A 17,448-nucleotide genomic window follows, 5' to 3' on the forward strand; every position below is an offset into this window, starting at 1 on the left:
CTAAGCGCTGGGGAGGTTACAAGGTGATCAGGTTGTCCCATGGGGGGGCTCACAGTCTTAAGCCCCATTTTACAGATGAGGGAACTGAGAAACAGAGAAGTTAAGTGACTTGCCCAAAGTCACACAGCCGACAATTGGCGGAGCCGGGATTTGAACCCCTGACCTCTGACTCCAAAGCCCGTGCTCTTTCCCCTGAGCCACGCTGCTTCTCATAGTGGAAGTCAATACATTTTTAAATAGAATGCATTAAAAGGTAGCCAGAGATGGGCCTTGGATCATTAAGTGCATCCCGTAAATTGACCAATCATATTTATTGAACATTTACTGTGCGCAGAACACTACTATGCATTTCGGAGAGTATAATACAATGGACTTAGCGGACATGATCCTTTCCCTTAAGGAGCTTACAGTCTAGAGGTGGGGGGGAGACAAACTAAATTACAGATAGAGGACAGTGGAAGAGCATACGGACATGCATAAAAATGCTATGGGACTGAGGGAGTGCCAAAGGGCGAAAGGGGTATAGATTCAAGTGCATACGTGACGAAGAAGGAAGAGCGAGTATGGGAAATGAGGGTTTAACTGGGGAAGGCCTCTTGGAGATGTGATTTTAGGATGGCTTTGAAGGTAGGGAGAGTGGTAGTCTCTAGGATATGAAGGGAAAAGGAATTTCAGGACAGAGTCTCCCTGGGCAAGAGCAAGGAGTCACCAGGGAGCTAGGCGAGATGGAGGTTCACTGAGTAGGCTGGCAGTAGAGAAGTAAGTGTACGGGGTGGACTGTTGTAGTATGAAATCAGTCATGAAAGGTAAAAGAAAGAGAAATGATTGACTAGCTTAAAGGAGTTTCTGTTTGATGTGGAGGTTGATGGGTAACCACTGGAGGATTTTGAGGAGTGGGGAGACGTGGACTGAACTTTTTTTAGACCTGGCTGCAGAATGGAGAGAGACAAAAGGAAGGGAAGTCAACAAGGAGAGAAGACATGATATGGTAAGTGCTTGGATCAGCACGACAGCAGTTTGGATGAAGAGGAATGGGTGGATTCTAAATAACTTAAGAAGGCAGATGGTGAGGATTTGGAGACCGACTGAATATGTGGGTTGAATGACAGATATATCAAGATAACGCCCAGGTGACGGACTCGTGAGACAAGGAGGATGGTGGTGCGATCTACAGTGATGGAAAAGTCAGAGGGAGGACAGGGTTAGGATGGAAAGAGGAGAAGTTCTATTTTGGATGTTACTTTTAAGGGGTCAGTGGGACGTCACAAGGAGACATCCTGAAGGCAAGAGGAAATGCTGTTGTACTCACCCAAGCATTTGGTACAGTGCTCTACACACAGTAAGCAATCAATAAATGACTGATTGACCTAGTAATAGTACTCATGCACAACCATGTATAAACCTTAAGCTAAAAAGAAAGTTTACCCACCCTGTAGCTAATAATACACTGCTAATCAAGAAATATATATTTTGTGCCACCAATTTTAAGGATTGAGGAGAAGTTTAATTCTAAAATCAGCCCAAACCAAGGATATACTTAAATCAATGTAAAATAGTTCTACTTACTGTAAAGAGCACAAAAAATCTCTGATTTTTTTCTCCCACACAATTGTTCACCCAGGGGCAGTGGTGATCCATCTTCCGAATGCATCGTTTGCAAATACTATATAGATATTTAAAAAGAGAGCATCCTTTTGACAATAGTATCTGGTGAGCTAAGACTAGCAGAACAATTCACCTGACTAAATCAAACATAGCAGGAAAATAAAGTGCAGAAAATATGGCTCTCAATAAGACTTTGGGACTTGCAAGTATAACGTAACAAAAATGCTCACGGTGCTTAAACAGGAGGAAAATGTTTACAAATGTTAGAGATATTTGCTGAAAAGCGATAGTGAAAGAGGTGCATTTACTGCTTGTTGCTGTGGTGTTTTATTATGATGCCTGCTAAGCAATATTCAGCTTCAATAGCCCTTCTTGCCTTCAAGTTTTGAATATCTCTGATCTGGTTTCCAATAATGTCAGCTTCCCAATTATCAAGATAGCTCTAGCAAAATCATAAGGAAAAGACACTACACAACAACAAAAGATACTACAGCTTGCAAGATGATTGCCAAAGAACAAAAAATAGACTTTCAATCATTCTTAGAATTTCCACCTAATAATTAATGATGATAATAATCCTGGCACTTGTAAGCTCATTGTCGGCAGGGAATGTGTCTGTTTATTGTTGTATTGTACTCTCCCAAGTGCTTAGTACATTGCTCTGCTCACAGTAAGCACTAAATGCAGTTGAATGAATGAATCAGGGTGGACACAGACCCTGCCCCACATGAAGTTCACGCTCTTAATCCCCTTCTACAGATGTGGTAAATGAGGCACAGAGAAGTTAAGTGACTTGTCCGAGGTCACACAGCATACGTGTGGCAGAGCCAGGATTAGAACAAAAGGCCCATGCTCTATTTACTAAATCACGCTGCTTCTTGTTAGGTTATTTGACCTAAATGCCAAATAACCTAATCGACTCGTGCAATGTTTGGCAGAAAACAGTTGGTTCAATTTGTAGGCACCCACGTTTTAAATCTGTTTCAGGGTATAGAGAGCTGAACTAATATCTGCAAGAACTGAGAAATTTTTAGCATTTCCAAAATTTCCACAAAAGTTGCACTACCCGCACAGTTCCAAGTCAAGTGATATGAGCATATGCACCCACAAAATTCTGACCCCCCAAATACTCTTTATTTCAGTGCTTATTGGCAATTTATTCTTGACAATATTCTACAGATAATATAATGGCAGATGACTTGTTATATCTTTATTTCGTACTCCTTCCTTTTCTATAGGCTCTTTCCGCTTACTTCTTATTTTGCTGACCAAAAATTCACCTTGCCCTTGAATGGTTCAGAGATAAATGGATTTGGTCTCAGCTCAGGAGGATTCAGGCTGACTTAGCTCTGTTCAGTTTAAACTTGAGGCAGCTCTGAAGGATCATAAACACAAATGCAATCTGTTCAGCCAGACTGAGGCCTGGTAGATGGAAGTTATCTCTTGAGCCTTTGCCAAACAGACCACCCTCATGCATGGCCCCACTGCACTAGCCAAGGCCTGTGAAGAGTCAAACGCTCCGGATTCCTCCCGAACAGAGGCCAGAAAGATCAACAATGAGTGAAGTTTTCCCTGACTCGAGTCTGGTGGAAAGCTTAACACACAACAGTGTAATGCTGTATGTTCTAGGAACATACGTGGGTCTATTGGCCCTGACTTGAAGCTTCAGGAAGTTGAGAGTTGCACATATGCACACTCTGCTCACCTGCTTTTCTGGCAAACTTGAGCCCTGGCAAAAGCAACTCTACCAAGAGCAGGTTCGGGGTGATGCCACTGATGCCAAGACTGGATCTGTGTCAGAAAGAATCTTTTGCACACAGTCTTTGAAAACATAGAAGGGAACCTTCTCTGGTCCTCTAGACTGTGAGCTTGTTCATTCATTCATTCAATTGTATTTATTGAGCGCTTACTGTGTGCAGAGCACTGTACTAAGCACTTGTTGTGGGCAGGGAATGTGTCTGCTGTTGCACTGTACTCTCCCAAGCGCTTATCTCTCCGGTCGTTCATTCTCAGTCTCTTTTGCAGGCCCCTCCTCCCCCTCCCATCCCCTTACTATGGGGGTTCCCCAAGGTTCAGTTCTTGGTCCCTTTCTGTTCTCAATCTACACTCACTCTCTTGGTGACCTTATTCACTCCCACGGCTTCAACTATCGTCTCTACGCTGATGACACCCAAATCTACATCTCTGCCCCTGCTCTCTCCCCCTCCCTCCAGGCTCACATCTCCTCCTGCCTTCAGGACATCTCCATCTGGATGTCTGCCCGCCACCTAAAACTCAACATGTCCAAGACTGAACTCCTTGTCTTCCCTCCCAAACCCTGCCCTCTCCCTGACTTTCCCGTCACTGTTGACGGCACTACCATCCTTCCCGTCTCACAAGCCCGCAACCTTGGTGTCATCCTCGATTCCGCTCTCTTGTTCACCCCCTCACATCCAAGCCGTCACCAAAACCTGCCGGTCTCAGCTCCGCAACATTGCCAAGATCCGCCCTTTCCTCTCCATCCAAACCGCTACCCTGCTTGTTCAAGCTCTCATCCTATCCCGTCTGGACTACTGTATCAGCCTCCTCTCCGATCTCCCATCCTCTTGTCTCTCCCCACTTCAATCCATACTTCACGCCGCTGCCCGGATGGTCTTTGTCCAGAAATGCTCTGGGCATATTACTCCCCTCCTCAAAAATCCCCAGTGGCTACCAATCAACCTACGTACGCATCAGGCAGAAACTCCTCACCCTGGGCTTCAAGGCTGTCCATCACCTCACCCCCTCCTACCTCACCTCCCTTCTCTCCTTCTCCGGCCCAGCCCGCACCCTCCGCTCCTCTGCCGCTAACCTCCTCACCATGCCTCGCTCTCGCCTGTCCTGCCGTCGACCCCCGGCCCACGTCATCCCCCTGGCCTGGAATGCCTTCCCTCCCCACATCCGCCAAGCTAGCTCTCTTCCTCCCTTCAAGGCAACTACTGAGAGCTCACCTCCTCCAGGAGGCCTTCCCAGACTGAGCCCCCTCCTTCCTCTCCCCCTGCTCCCCCCTCCATCCCTCCCGCCTTACCTCTTTCCCTTCCCCACAGCACCTGTATATATGTATATATGTTTGTACGTATTTATTACTCTATTTATTTTACTTGTACATATCTATTCTATTTATTTTATTTTTTAATGCTTTGTTTTGTTCTCTGTCTCCCCCTTCTAGACTGTGAGCCCACTGTTGGGTAGGGACCGTCTCTATATGTTGCCAACTTGTACTTCCCAAGCGCTTAGTACAGTGCTCTGCACACAGTAAGCACTCAATAAATACAATTGATTGATTGATTGATTGCTTTGCACACAGTAAGCATTCAATAAATATGACTGAATGAATCAATGGTCCCTTGCCATTTAGATGAGCGCTGCTCAAACATCAATGGTTAAGATCAATCAGTTGTACTTAGTGCTTACTGTGTGCAAAATACTGTACTAAGGGCTTGGAAGAGTACGGTATAATAGAGTGATAGACGTGTTCTCTGCCTACGATGATCAGCCTATGATGATCAGCCGTTCTCTGCCTACGATGATGATTACAGTCTGGAGAGGACGGTAAGAGGGGAAAGGTATATCCCACCTCCAGAAGAGTATGTGCTTTCTATGCAGCAGTACTGGCGATGATCTGCACTGAGCCATCCACACTCTCTCAGCAGATCCCCTAGTGTCCAGTGGGAATGGCCAGTACAGATAGCATTTGTAGTCCCTGGTCAGACGTTCTCAATAGCAAGAAAGCACCATCGTGCGCTCAACACATTTGTTGCACCATCACTGAGTATGATATTCAGAGTAGTTTGGTAAGGGTTGGGGGGCTGCTTTCAACTTTCTTGCAAAAACCAGGGGAAGAACAAAAAAAAAAATATCCAAGAATCTAAAAATAACAGTTGTCTTCTGCGTAACCAGGGTAGAGAACAGGATATGAGAGCAAGGAATAAGAACACGAGGGTGGTTGCTTCAAGGGACAGTGCAGTGTCACCAGACCCAGTTTTTTAAATGGTATTTGTTAAGTGCCTGCTATGTGCCAGGTACTGTACAGATACAGATGTGCAGACACTGGATGACCAGGTTGGACACAGTCTTAATCACCACTTTACAGATGAAGGAACTGAGGCACAGAGCATCATCATCATCATCAATCGTATTTATTGAGCGCTTATTATGTGCAGAGCACTGTACTAAGCACTTGGGAAGTACAAATTGGCAACATATAGAGACAGTCCCTACCCAACAGTGGGCTCACAGTCTAAAAGGGGGAGACAGAGAACAAAACCAAACATACTAACAAAATAATATAAATAGAATAGATATGTACAAATAAAATAAATAAATAAATAGAGTAATAAATATGTACAAACATATATACATATATACAGGTGCTGTGGGGAAGGGAAGGAGTAAGATGGGGGGATGGAGAGGGGGACGAGGGGGAGAGGAAGGAAGGGGCTCAGTCTGGGAAGGCCTCCTGGAGGAGGTGAGCTCTCAGCAGGGCCTTGAAGGGAGGAAGAGAGCTAGCTTGGCGGATGGCCAGAGGGAGGGCATTCCAGGCCTGGGGGATGACGTGGGCCGGGGGTCGATGGCGGGACAGGCGAGAGCGAGGTACGGTGAGGAGTTAAATGACTTGCCCAAAATTACACAGCAAGCAAACGGCGGAGTAGGGATGAACACCCAGGTGTTCTGACTTCCAGAGCCGCCCTCTTTCCACTAGGCCACACTGCTTCCACCTCTGCAGAGATTTGGAAGACCTGATGTCAGCAGGTGTCTGACTGCAAAACCACCCTGTCCTATCTGCTTCCACACTGATGAGGACAAAAGGCCATGAAACAAGGTGCGTCTAGATCCCATCTCCTCGAGCCATCTTTCATCGTACTACAAAGGCTCACCAGTGCTGTGATAGCAACTCCATTCTTGGACAGTACACTTGCTACACATAATGCCAAACTTTCTGGGCAATTTATATTCAGTCTTAAAGAACGCTGTTCATTTTCACACTACGGAAATTATACTCAAAGGTACGGAAGAAGGAAGATGGTAAAAAGTTATTAAAAACCTATACTCTGAACTACACCAACCAGGAAGGCAAGAGTGGGAAAATCATAATTCCCCAGATGCCCCTTTTTCTGAGTTGGGCCAGTGGAAGAACATATCAAAGGAGAAATGACTTGTGGCCCTCCTATATTCTGGATCCAATTTGTCCACTAGAGTGAGGTTCTCTATTCCAATGTGCAAAACATTCAGCATGCAAAGGGCTCATAAGGGAAGTACTGGCTGCAGATGCACAATGGGAGAGCAAAAAATGAACTTATGATACTCTGGTGTATGAGCCACTGCATCCACAGAGGGAGGAAAAACAGCAAAATGCTGATTACTACACCACTTCTGACAGAGAAGCAGCGTGGCTTAGTGGAAAGAACACGAGCTTGAGAGTCAGAGGACATGGGTTCTAATCCTGGCTCCACCACTTGTCCGCTATGTGACCTTGAGCAAGTCACTTAACTTCTCTGTGCCCTCACCTGTAAAATGGGGATTAAAACTGTGAGCCCCATGTGGGACAACCTGTGATTACCCTGTATCTACCCCAGCACTTAGAACAGTACTTGGCACATAGTACTATGTACATACACTCCTAAAGGAGGCCTTCCCAGACTGAGCCCCTTCCTTCCTCTCCCCCTCGTCCCCCTCTCCATCCCCCCATCTTACCTCCCTCCCTTCCCCACAGCACCTGTATATATGTATATATGTTTGTACATATTTTTTTACTCTATTTATTTATTTATTTAATTTATTTGTACATATCTATTCTATTTATTTTATTTCGTTAGTATGTTTGGTCTCTGTCTCCCCCTTTTAGACTGTGAGCCCACTGTTGGGTAGGGACTGTCTCTATACATTGCCAATTTGTACTTCCCAAGCGCTTAGTCCACTGCTCTGCACATAGTAAGCGCTCAATAAATACAATTGATGATGATGATGATAGTAAGAGCTTAACACATACCATCATCATTATCATGATCACACCACTTCTGACTACACCAAATCAACCACCAGTACAGCTGTATTGTGGTTCCCTTCTCCTCCGTTTCTGAATGTCTTGTGTTTGTCTGCTTGAGGGCAGGGACCATGTCTCAAATGCATTTTCACAACACCCAACTGTTCCAATTTACTTTCCCAAGCAATCAGTAGAGAATTCTGCAAACAGTAGGAGCCTACTACTTTTTTTTAAAAAAAAAGAAGAGGGAATGAGCATTAAAAGAGTAGGAGGACCCAGAACAGAACCTTGTGGGATGCTCCCAGTTATGGAGTGAGAGGCAAAGGAAGAACCAGGAAGAGACTAAGAGGTAACTGTGTCAGTAAAGCCAATAGTGGAGAGCATTTCAGGAGAAGGGAGAGAGGTCAATAAGGAAGGGAAGTTCAGTTCAAATTAGTGAAAAGTATGAACTGCAAAATATTTTTTTCAACAGTTTTAAGTACACAGAGTAAGGGAGAAATGGGCTTCACTCCGTTGGGTTTCTGTGAAGGTAAGTAACTTGGGTTAGCTGCTTCTTATTTTATTGACCGTCTCTCTAAATTCATTCATTCAATTGTATTTATTGAGCGCTTACTGTGTGCAGAGCACCGTACTAAGCGCTTGGGAAGTACAAATCGGCAACATATAGAGATGGTCCCTACCCAATAACGGGCTCACAGTCTAGAAGACAGGCTCACAGTCTAGCTCTGCCTGGGACAACTGGAAACTTGGGATAAATCTCTCCTCACACTGCTGTTCTGTGCTCCGACTGCTACTTCTGTGTTTCCTCTGCTATCTGCAGCTTAACATGATCTTAAAAAGGGGGGGGGGGGGATCATTCAATCACTTTCTTCTTTAGATCACAGGCTCCCTCCTCCCTTGGGCAACCACTGAGACGGCAAAAGTAGGAAGCAAGTCAAATCATCATGACTTTCAGCTTAGTGGGGTCCAAATTAGTGACGCTGCATTTTGAATAACCATGACCTTTGTCCCAAGAGATGATTTTAAAGCATACAGAATTTTAAGATAACTGAAAATGAATCCATTCAAAAGCATCTGAATTAATTTAAAAAAAAAACAGGACTGTACCTGCAGTGGTGTGCACGTTCAGGTTTGATGCAGCAACATTTGGGGCACTTGTAGATCACTTCTCCGGGTTTCAACTGCAAACTCTCCATATATTCTTTAGTGGCATTTCCTTTGGGTACAGCCCCCTAAAGTTGCCAGGTTGTAGTAGTGATATTTTTTTAAAAAATAAAAGGATAAAATGTTTTAAGGAGAGAATACTTTAGGCCACACAACTTAATTTTTTTATGGTATTTACTAAGCGCTTACTACGTACCAAGTACTGTACTAAGCACTGGGGTAGATGCAAGCTAATCACGTTGGACACAGTCCATGCCCCACATGGGGCTCACAGTCTTAATCCCCATTTTACAGATGAGGTAATAGGCACTAGAAGTTAAGTGACTTGCCCGTGGCCACACATCAGACAAGTGGTGGAGCCAGGATTAGAATCCAGGTCCTTGTGACTCCTGGGCCCATCCACTAAGCCACCCTGCTTCCCTTCCTGTAAAAAGAAGGTATTTTACAGATTTGTATTTGTAATTTTAATGAGCGGGCTCAATATGAAAAACAGTATGCGTTTCTTCAGGCAAAATGTAAACATACATTTCTAAATGTGTGTATAACAATTTATCCATAAAATAAATACACTAAATTCACTGCTTCCCAGCAATGGCAAGCAGCCTGAGACCAATTGGACTGTTAAGACTGGTCTTTACCACATGGAAATGCATATGAATGGCAGTTCATTATTAGGTCTGCATAGTATTAGCATACTTTTGGAATCAATACAGTAACACTGCCCACCAATTTCATTCCATTTTAACAAAATGTGTGCAATGTCAAAGAAAACTATTTTCAGTATGAAACCTCAGAAAAATTGTAAATAAGCCTGGACCTCAAAATACTTCTTTCACATTCTACAAGTTATTTACATTATTTTTACAGCTTTAAAATAAAGCCCGCAGAATGCATGTGTACTACCTGCCCCCGATTATCCCACAGACTATCTGCAAGTGCAGCAGAAGGCGGATGCCTAGATTTCTAAAACCGGGAGAATAATCACTGTTCAAAACAGAGATTTTTATTTGACAGGGTACCTCTATAGATCACTCATTCATCAATATTAAATAGTATTTATTGAACGCTTACTGTGTGCAAAGCACTGTATTAAGCAGTTGGGAGAGTACAGTACAAAAAAAAATGGATGCATCACCTGCCCACCACTACTGAGCACTAACTGTGTGCAAAGAATGGAAACAAAAATGTGGTTATTTCCCCACAGCACCTGTATATATGTATATATGTTTGTACATATTTATTACTCTATTTATTTATTTATTTTACTTGTACATATCTATTCTATTTATTTTGTTAGTATGCTTGGTTTTGTTCTCTGTCTCCCCCTTTTAGACTGTGAGCCCACTGCTGGGTAGGGACTGTCTCTGTATGTTACCAACTTGTACTTCCCAAGCGCTTAGTACAGTGCTCTGCACACAGTAAGCGCTCAATAAATACGATTGATGATGATGATGATTTGTTAAGCACTTACCATATGCCAAGCTCTGTACCAAGCCCTGGGGTAGATACAAGACAATTAGGTCCCATATGAAGCTTACAGTTTCAGTAGGCGGGAGGACAGGTTTTGCAGATGAGGAAACTGAGGCACTTAAGTAACTTGCCCCAGGTCACAGAGCAGTAAGTGCCAGTGCTGGGATTACAACCAGGTCCTCTGACTCCCAAGCTCCTGCTCTTTCCACTAGGCTTCCCAGCCTGCAAGCCTTCCTATAGCCATTTGAGTCATTTCTACGTGCCAGAAAAGAACTATCAGAGCACATGCCGGACAGATCCTGGTCAATGTGTCCCACAAAAAACGAAGTCTAAAACACGAATTTATTTTCTTTGTACGTTGCAACTGAATATTTACCTGAATTAAGCAAATACTCCCCAAATCATATTTCTTTTTAAAAATCCCGAAGAACCTCAGTCTACTTGCAGGTAGTTTTGGGGGTTGACACAGCTGATAGAGATGTACTGTGCACAATATTCAGAGACTGGTTGTCTGGTAAGTTGTACTGTACTTTCCCAAGTGCTTATTACAGTGCTCTGCACACAGTAAGCACTTAATAAATATGATTCAATGAATGATCAAAATCCCAGCTCTGCCACTTATCAGCTGTGTGACTTTGGGCAAGTCACGTAACTTCTCTGTGACTCGGTTACCTCATTTGTAAAATGGGGATTAAGACTGTGAGTCCCACGTGGAACAACCTGATTACCTTGTATCTACCATAGCACTTAGAAAAGTGCTTGGCACATTGTAAGCACTTAAATATTATTATTATTTTAATAATACATATTTTTCTGGGAGGAAATTGTACACAAGAAACACAGTAACTCTTAGCATAATGCAATGAACTGTCCTTTCCTATATATTGGTCAGACTTGGATAACAACCTGGAATTTTCTCACTGGTTTTCAATTTTCTTCATCTTTCATCTTTTGAAATAAATTGCTAAAATCCCAATATGGCACTTTGCTAAAGTTCTGAGGAGGGAAAAAAACAAGGTTTTCCGAACAGGCTATCTGAATCAGATTTTATTTTTTGCATTTGTTAGTGATTTTTTTCAGCAAATATATGAATATGGCTGAGTCCAACCATTATATGTTTTCAAGTTAAATGTCACAAATGTGTGTGTGTGTGTGCGTGTGTGTGTGCGTACACATAATGTAGAAATATATGTAATCCTGCTTGGTCACTGAAACAAAAACAAATTTACACTCTCAGCACTGAGTTCACAGGGTTTCATTTTCTTGATAAAATGTAATGATACTTCGTTGATTTCATTTTTGAATGTACACCATTAGAGAAAAATTTTCCCCAGGCAATTAGTCCACCTCAACAAAGAATGTATGTTATTGCAAACTGCTTATAGCACTCATTTGCATTACTATCTCAGAGGAACTACTCATGGTAACTTAATTTGAGAAATGTCTTCTCATTCTTTTCCATGGTAGACAGAATACAAGTATAAAATAAGAAGAGTTAAGGTTTCTATTTTTGTACTTCAGAAGGAGGAAAAGCACTGCTTTCACAATCTTTTGTGGTTCTGAACATAAATCCCTCCATTTAGAATCTTAAAATTTCACTTCAGTTTTAAAATGCTGAAATAATATTTACAAAGAATACAGGCTCCCCCGCGCCCCCTTCCATCTAAACCTGATTATTTGCTCATTCCTCTCCTCGCCCCTGCAAATGGGAAGGGCTGAATTAAGGAGAATCCCAACTTTAAAGACTTCCAAAGTCTCTTCATCATCATCATCATAATAATAATAGCATTTATTAAGCGCTTACTATGTGCAAAGCACTGTTCTAAGCGCTGGGGAGGTTACAAGGTGATCAGTTTGTCCCACGGGGGGCTCACAGTCTTCATCCCAATTTTACAGATGAGGGAATTGAGGCCCAGAGAAGTTAAGTGACTTGTCCAAAGTCACACAGCTGACAAGTGGTAGAGCCAGCATCTGAACCCATGACCTCTGACTCTAAAGCCCGTGCTCTTTCCACTGAGCCATGCTGCTCCATTCATATAGTACATCACATGCCTATTAATAATGCATAGTGCAGCACTTCGGTAGTGTTATTTCATAAGACACTATAAATATATAAGCCTAATTATTAAATAGATTCTAAAGCTGCGGCTATTCTTTACCTATTAATATTTGTTAAATCTCAAATAGAAAGATGGCAAGAAGTGCTATGGTGCTAAAAGGTTAGAATATCTTGATTTGGGGAAAAGACAATAATCCAATATCACTGACACCATTCAAATACATGACAAAACTGTGTGAACGGGCATGTTGTTAGCCCAGTGCGTGTATTTTCATACACCAATGGCAATATTAAGCAGCTTGTGTAAAAACTTGAAAACCAAGTTAACCAAATTCAATAACTAGGACTTTAGTAACCTCCTACCAAAAAATAATTGTGGGTAATCCTCGAATATTACAAATCATATCAAAAGAACCACACTCTCGAGGGGGGGAAAACAGACTCATTTACATGACTTTCCAAAATGTAAAACCAACATGAAACTACATCAGAGATTCACCCTGAATGGGTTTATTTTCAAATGGAGGTTAGAAAATAATTTCATGCAATTTAGATTTTCAGTACACCTAAAATATGACAGATTTTCAGAGGCTACAAGATGAGTTAATTTTTAAAAAATAGCTCCTCTGGAATTTCCTTGCTCAATTCAATCCCCAAACTATATGTACTGTGTAGTAGTTAGGAGAAGCTGATGATAACTCCACAGTGCCACTATCATTTATGATTTCATCTCTTTCCAAGGAAATTACTCAAGGACACAAACAGAACCCACCACCTTTACAAACTGTCTTTGATAAATGGCACTGTTAAAGTGCCCCCAACACACACACACACCCCAACCCCCCTACCCTTTTGTCACTTCACAAACTTTTATCAGCCTCCTGGCAACCAAATTCTGATTTGAAATAACTACCTATTACTTTATACTGTCATTTGCAATTTTTGATAAAATAATAGGCATTCTGGGTAATAAACCTATAATTAGCACAAACTGATTACTATGATGTTAATCACAGGAAAATGAATGTAAGACTAGCAATGAAAAAGCACAAATTTGTTTAAATGGTTTATGGGATAGTCCCTTCTGGTTTTCTCATTTTCACATATTAATGGTGTGGCTTCCACACAAATACAGCTACATTTATGGAACTGGCAATCGGAACATAAAGTAATCCTAAAATAGATTCCTTTCCTTTTTGACTCAGGACCTGATTTAAAAGTCTCCAAACCTCTACTTTAAGAAAATTATCTCAATGAGGAGGGAATTAAAAACAAAACGCTCTTAGCAGAAAATTTCCGAGTCCCAGAGGGGAAAGTGTCAGAGGGAACAGCAAGATACTTACGGGGTCAGTTAGCATTGTTCTCAGATGAGATGACAGAGCTAAAATCGCCAGGCAATTAAAAATCACACCATTGACCACAGAATACCAGAAGTCTTTGGAAGGCAGCAACATGACAAAAGTCACCACGAAGTCTGCATAGACCACTAGAAGCCACGTCATGACGGCGCAGACCATGCCGCAGCCATCCCGAATGAACCAAATCCTGTCTGCCACGTCGGCTTCGGATGAGGAGTCATAATTCTCATTTTCGGCCAGAAGGGGATGGTGCTCAACATCCCGGAACCTGTGCCCTGATGACTGCATGATTTCCTGGATGTGCCCTGCGGAAAAGGTGGAAAGACAATATTTTTCCGTGTCCACACCAAGGCCTCATACTATTTGTTCATTTTTATTTCACCACAGAACACTCTGCCTTGAACTCAGGACCATACATGCAAACCTCTCTAAAATGGACGAGGGACAAAAGGCATCCCATAGACATGCAAGAGAATGGAAAAATCTTCCAAAAGGACAACCAATGATAACAATAATCGATCGTATTTACTGAGCGCTTGCTGCGTGGGTGAGAGAGTACAATACAACAAAGTTGGGAGACATGGCCCGACCCACAGCGAGCTTATGGTCTAGAAAGGATCTCACTTGAAGAAGTGAAACTCATTTGAAGAAGTGAATTCTAAGTATTTTCATGTTGTCTAAAATTATCATCTACACATCAATGCACAAATAAAATCACAGCAGCTCCTATCCTATCCAAGCTGTGAAATGAACAAGGAGCCTTTAAAAGAAGTTACACCCTTTCGGGTACCTTACATAACACAGGGTTTAAAGACATTGACATTTACTTGGCTTAATCTCCAGGGGATGTCGACAGACATTCTGAATCTTGAAAGAAAGGAAGGGGTGAGAAAGGATCATGATCCTGGAGGAGGATAGACTCAAGTGACTCTCATGCTTTCCAGTACTACAACTGTTAAAGCCTCATTTGATGGTGTAAAACCCAAGAGCTCATTTCTTAATTCCTAATCTAATCTCACAGCAATGTTGACTGTACTGACCTATATTTAAAACGGGATTTTATTTTGCCTGTGGTATCTCTCGGTGTTGGATAAAGAATTACGGTGGGGGAGGAGAGATTCCTTGGAAGGATCAGCAACCAATTCATTTAAGTCCCGTACAATTCCCTTTTCTTTCTTTTGCTAATGAATCTCACTCGAGCCGAACTACAGCTCAGAAGATTTAAGCACCAGACAGGCAATTATGAGACTTGAGTTGTATTTAAAAAAAAAAAAACCAAAATCTACCACTGACTCAGCATGATCCTACAAAAATCCAGACTACTCCCTTTGTTTCCTTCACTCTATTTACAGGGATAATCCGTGTACCTATCCCTCAGACACAGGGTACCTACTAATGAAGTGCTTGGAAAATGTTCTGACTTCTTTAAAGAAGTAATACAAATTCAAGCTTGGTTTATTCCTATTTAATACATAAGCACCTAATCTGATTGGCACTGAGTAGAATACAGACAAAACAAGGCTAAAAACCTACAACCAGTGCTTAGGACAGTGCAGCGCTTAGAACAGTGCTTGGCACATATAGAACAAGTACCAACATTATTATTATTATTATTAAACTATGTTGTTAAAGAGAAAGTGAGCTACACAAGCTGGAAATACTAAATACCTAGTTTTCTTCTCCAGACGTCAGTTGTTTTGGTGGTTTCTTTCTTTCACATGACATCAGGATCTACCTAACACAGCTTGATTTCGAGTGCAGTGGTTTATGGATGAAGGTAGTCTTAAGAGGAAGATGAAAGAGGGAGTTGGGAGTTGATTTTAAAAACAGGAGGGAGAAACAGCAGAGGCACATGCTACAAAAAGAAAAACGCACAGAGAAGGGAATTGGAGGAAATCCCCAAGAGGACTGGCCGGTGGCACGTCAACGTAGAGAGGAGTAAAAGAAAAAACAAAGTAATGACGGTACAGGCTAAGTACACAGGAACTTTATATCAATAAAGGCTGTGCAAAAGAATCAGGGGAAATCTTATCAAGTGGTTTTTAACTGATCCAAAGTGTGAGGAAATAAATGATTTTGTCCATACCTTTCTGAATAGACCACAGGATAGAGGTAATGGGAAGGAAAATGACATACTGATGAAGTTATTTTAAATACAGGCACACGCACTAAATATTTACCACAATGTTTGCAAAAACCCTTCATCATAACCACTTGGAAAAAAATCTGAGTAATGTTTGAAATGATTAGACGATTCCACACAGTGAAACCTGGAAAGGTTAAACACTGATGGAAAAATTGCTCTGAATTTCTAAAAATTGCTGCAAGGCTGCTGGTTGTGACAGGATTAAACACTGACCAGGAGTAAGGAGACAGTTCTGGCACTTGCCTGCTCCATCTTTCGTTAAACTTGAATCTCTGGATGCCTTTATTTTTCACTGTATAAGATGGTATAAGATAGTAATTCTACCTACTCCTTCTTGCTTTTGGGGACTGTTTTGGGGACAGTGGAACATGTGCAAGTGCCTGGAAACAAACACACTGTGCAATGCAAGAGTTTATGTCCATTGCATAGGACCTTGGTCATCAGCAATTTATTTATTTTTTTAATGATGATTCTTCAACCTTTTTATTCCACTACAACCCTTTTGGGTTCCCTTAATCCACAATTCACCTCATACCACCGCTCTCACACAAAAAGTCAAATGTGTTTTCCCTTGGCATCACCACAGATAATAAAGAAATACAAGTGCTGTTCAGATAGCTGCTTCTGTGGTCTCAGCTATGGTCCTCTTTTCTTACTCCTGACTATATTTTACATATCTTCACCACTTTTCATTTTACATGCAGTAGACTACTTGAATTTCCTTTTTACCTGTGGCATCACCCCTCCTTTCTCCCATATTTGCAAGGACATGGTAAATTTAGCTTTAAAGTGCTATGGGCAACTAGGTAATAAAAACCTTGTCTTCCAAACAAGGGAGAATTGAACTCTCCTAGTTCTACCTGTTGATGCCTAATTTTGAAACTCCAGCAGAAATGCGTAAGGAGTTTGGCAATTTCAAATTGAACTGACTCTTTACCCTCAAACTTATCATGTATTCAGAACAGTTGCCAAAATTTAGGTTAGTTTTATCTTTTTAAATTGAAAAGAGAATCTGAGGTATCTGGTAAAGGAAAGAGGGAGAGGAGGACAAAAGGCTATTTACTTTTTCATTGCAAGGGGGAATCAACTGAAAAGACCGGAAAGCAGGATAGAGGCTGTTTAGTGATCCAACAGCAATCAATCATTTGTATTTATTGAGCATTTACTGTGTTCTGAGCACTGTACTAAGCACTTGGGAAAGTACAACACAACAATACAACAGAAACATTCCTTGCAATGGCACTTATTAGTTAGCACTCAGAAGTAAATGGGCTTTTCTCATAAACAGATAAAGAATTTTTAGCAATTCCTTGCTAAAGAATTGTGCAGTACACATTTCTCCCTAGGACATTAGTATTCTTGTTGATAAGTGTTGTTACTGCTACTTATATTTCCTACTGGTGCCAATCAAGGCTCGAAAACTACCTGCATACCTATTATATGGCTTCAGTCTGGGGTTTATTATACTGCATTTTCTTTAGCTAAGCTTGCTCTTAAATGGATATTTGATTTCTTGTTATCTGAGACTGTCAGAAAAATCATAGCATTTTTCCTGGTGTCACTGCAGTCGACTCTGCATGTGTAGAAAAAATTACTAGGTGCGGAGGCACTGTGCTGAGTCACTATTATTTATGCTTTAACAAGA

The 17,448-nt window shown here is 41.7% G+C and overlaps 1 protein-coding gene across 1 annotated transcript in view; it reads right to left on the reverse strand.

Annotated features, from left to right (window-relative positions):
• The window catches only part of ZDHHC7 (zinc finger DHHC-type palmitoyltransferase 7), a 56,442-nt gene that overhangs the window by 12,471 nt on the left and 26,523 nt on the right, over positions 1–17,448 (reverse strand). Inside the window, exons 3-5 of the mRNA XM_038754194.1 lie at positions 13,643–13,962; positions 8,714–8,838; positions 1,567–1,663 (exon numbers count right to left, since the gene is read on the reverse strand). Of these exons, the coding sequence (XP_038610122.1) occupies positions 1,567–1,663; positions 8,714–8,838; positions 13,643–13,945 (525 nt within the window). The 5' untranslated portion in view covers positions 13,946–13,962. The remainder of the gene's footprint in view (positions 1–1,566; positions 1,664–8,713; positions 8,839–13,642; positions 13,963–17,448) is intronic.

The sequence above is a fragment of the Tachyglossus aculeatus genome, chromosome 11, assembly GCF_015852505.1.
Source record: "Tachyglossus aculeatus isolate mTacAcu1 chromosome 11, mTacAcu1.pri, whole genome shotgun sequence".
Lineage (NCBI taxonomy): Eukaryota > Metazoa > Chordata > Mammalia > Monotremata > Tachyglossidae > Tachyglossus > Tachyglossus aculeatus.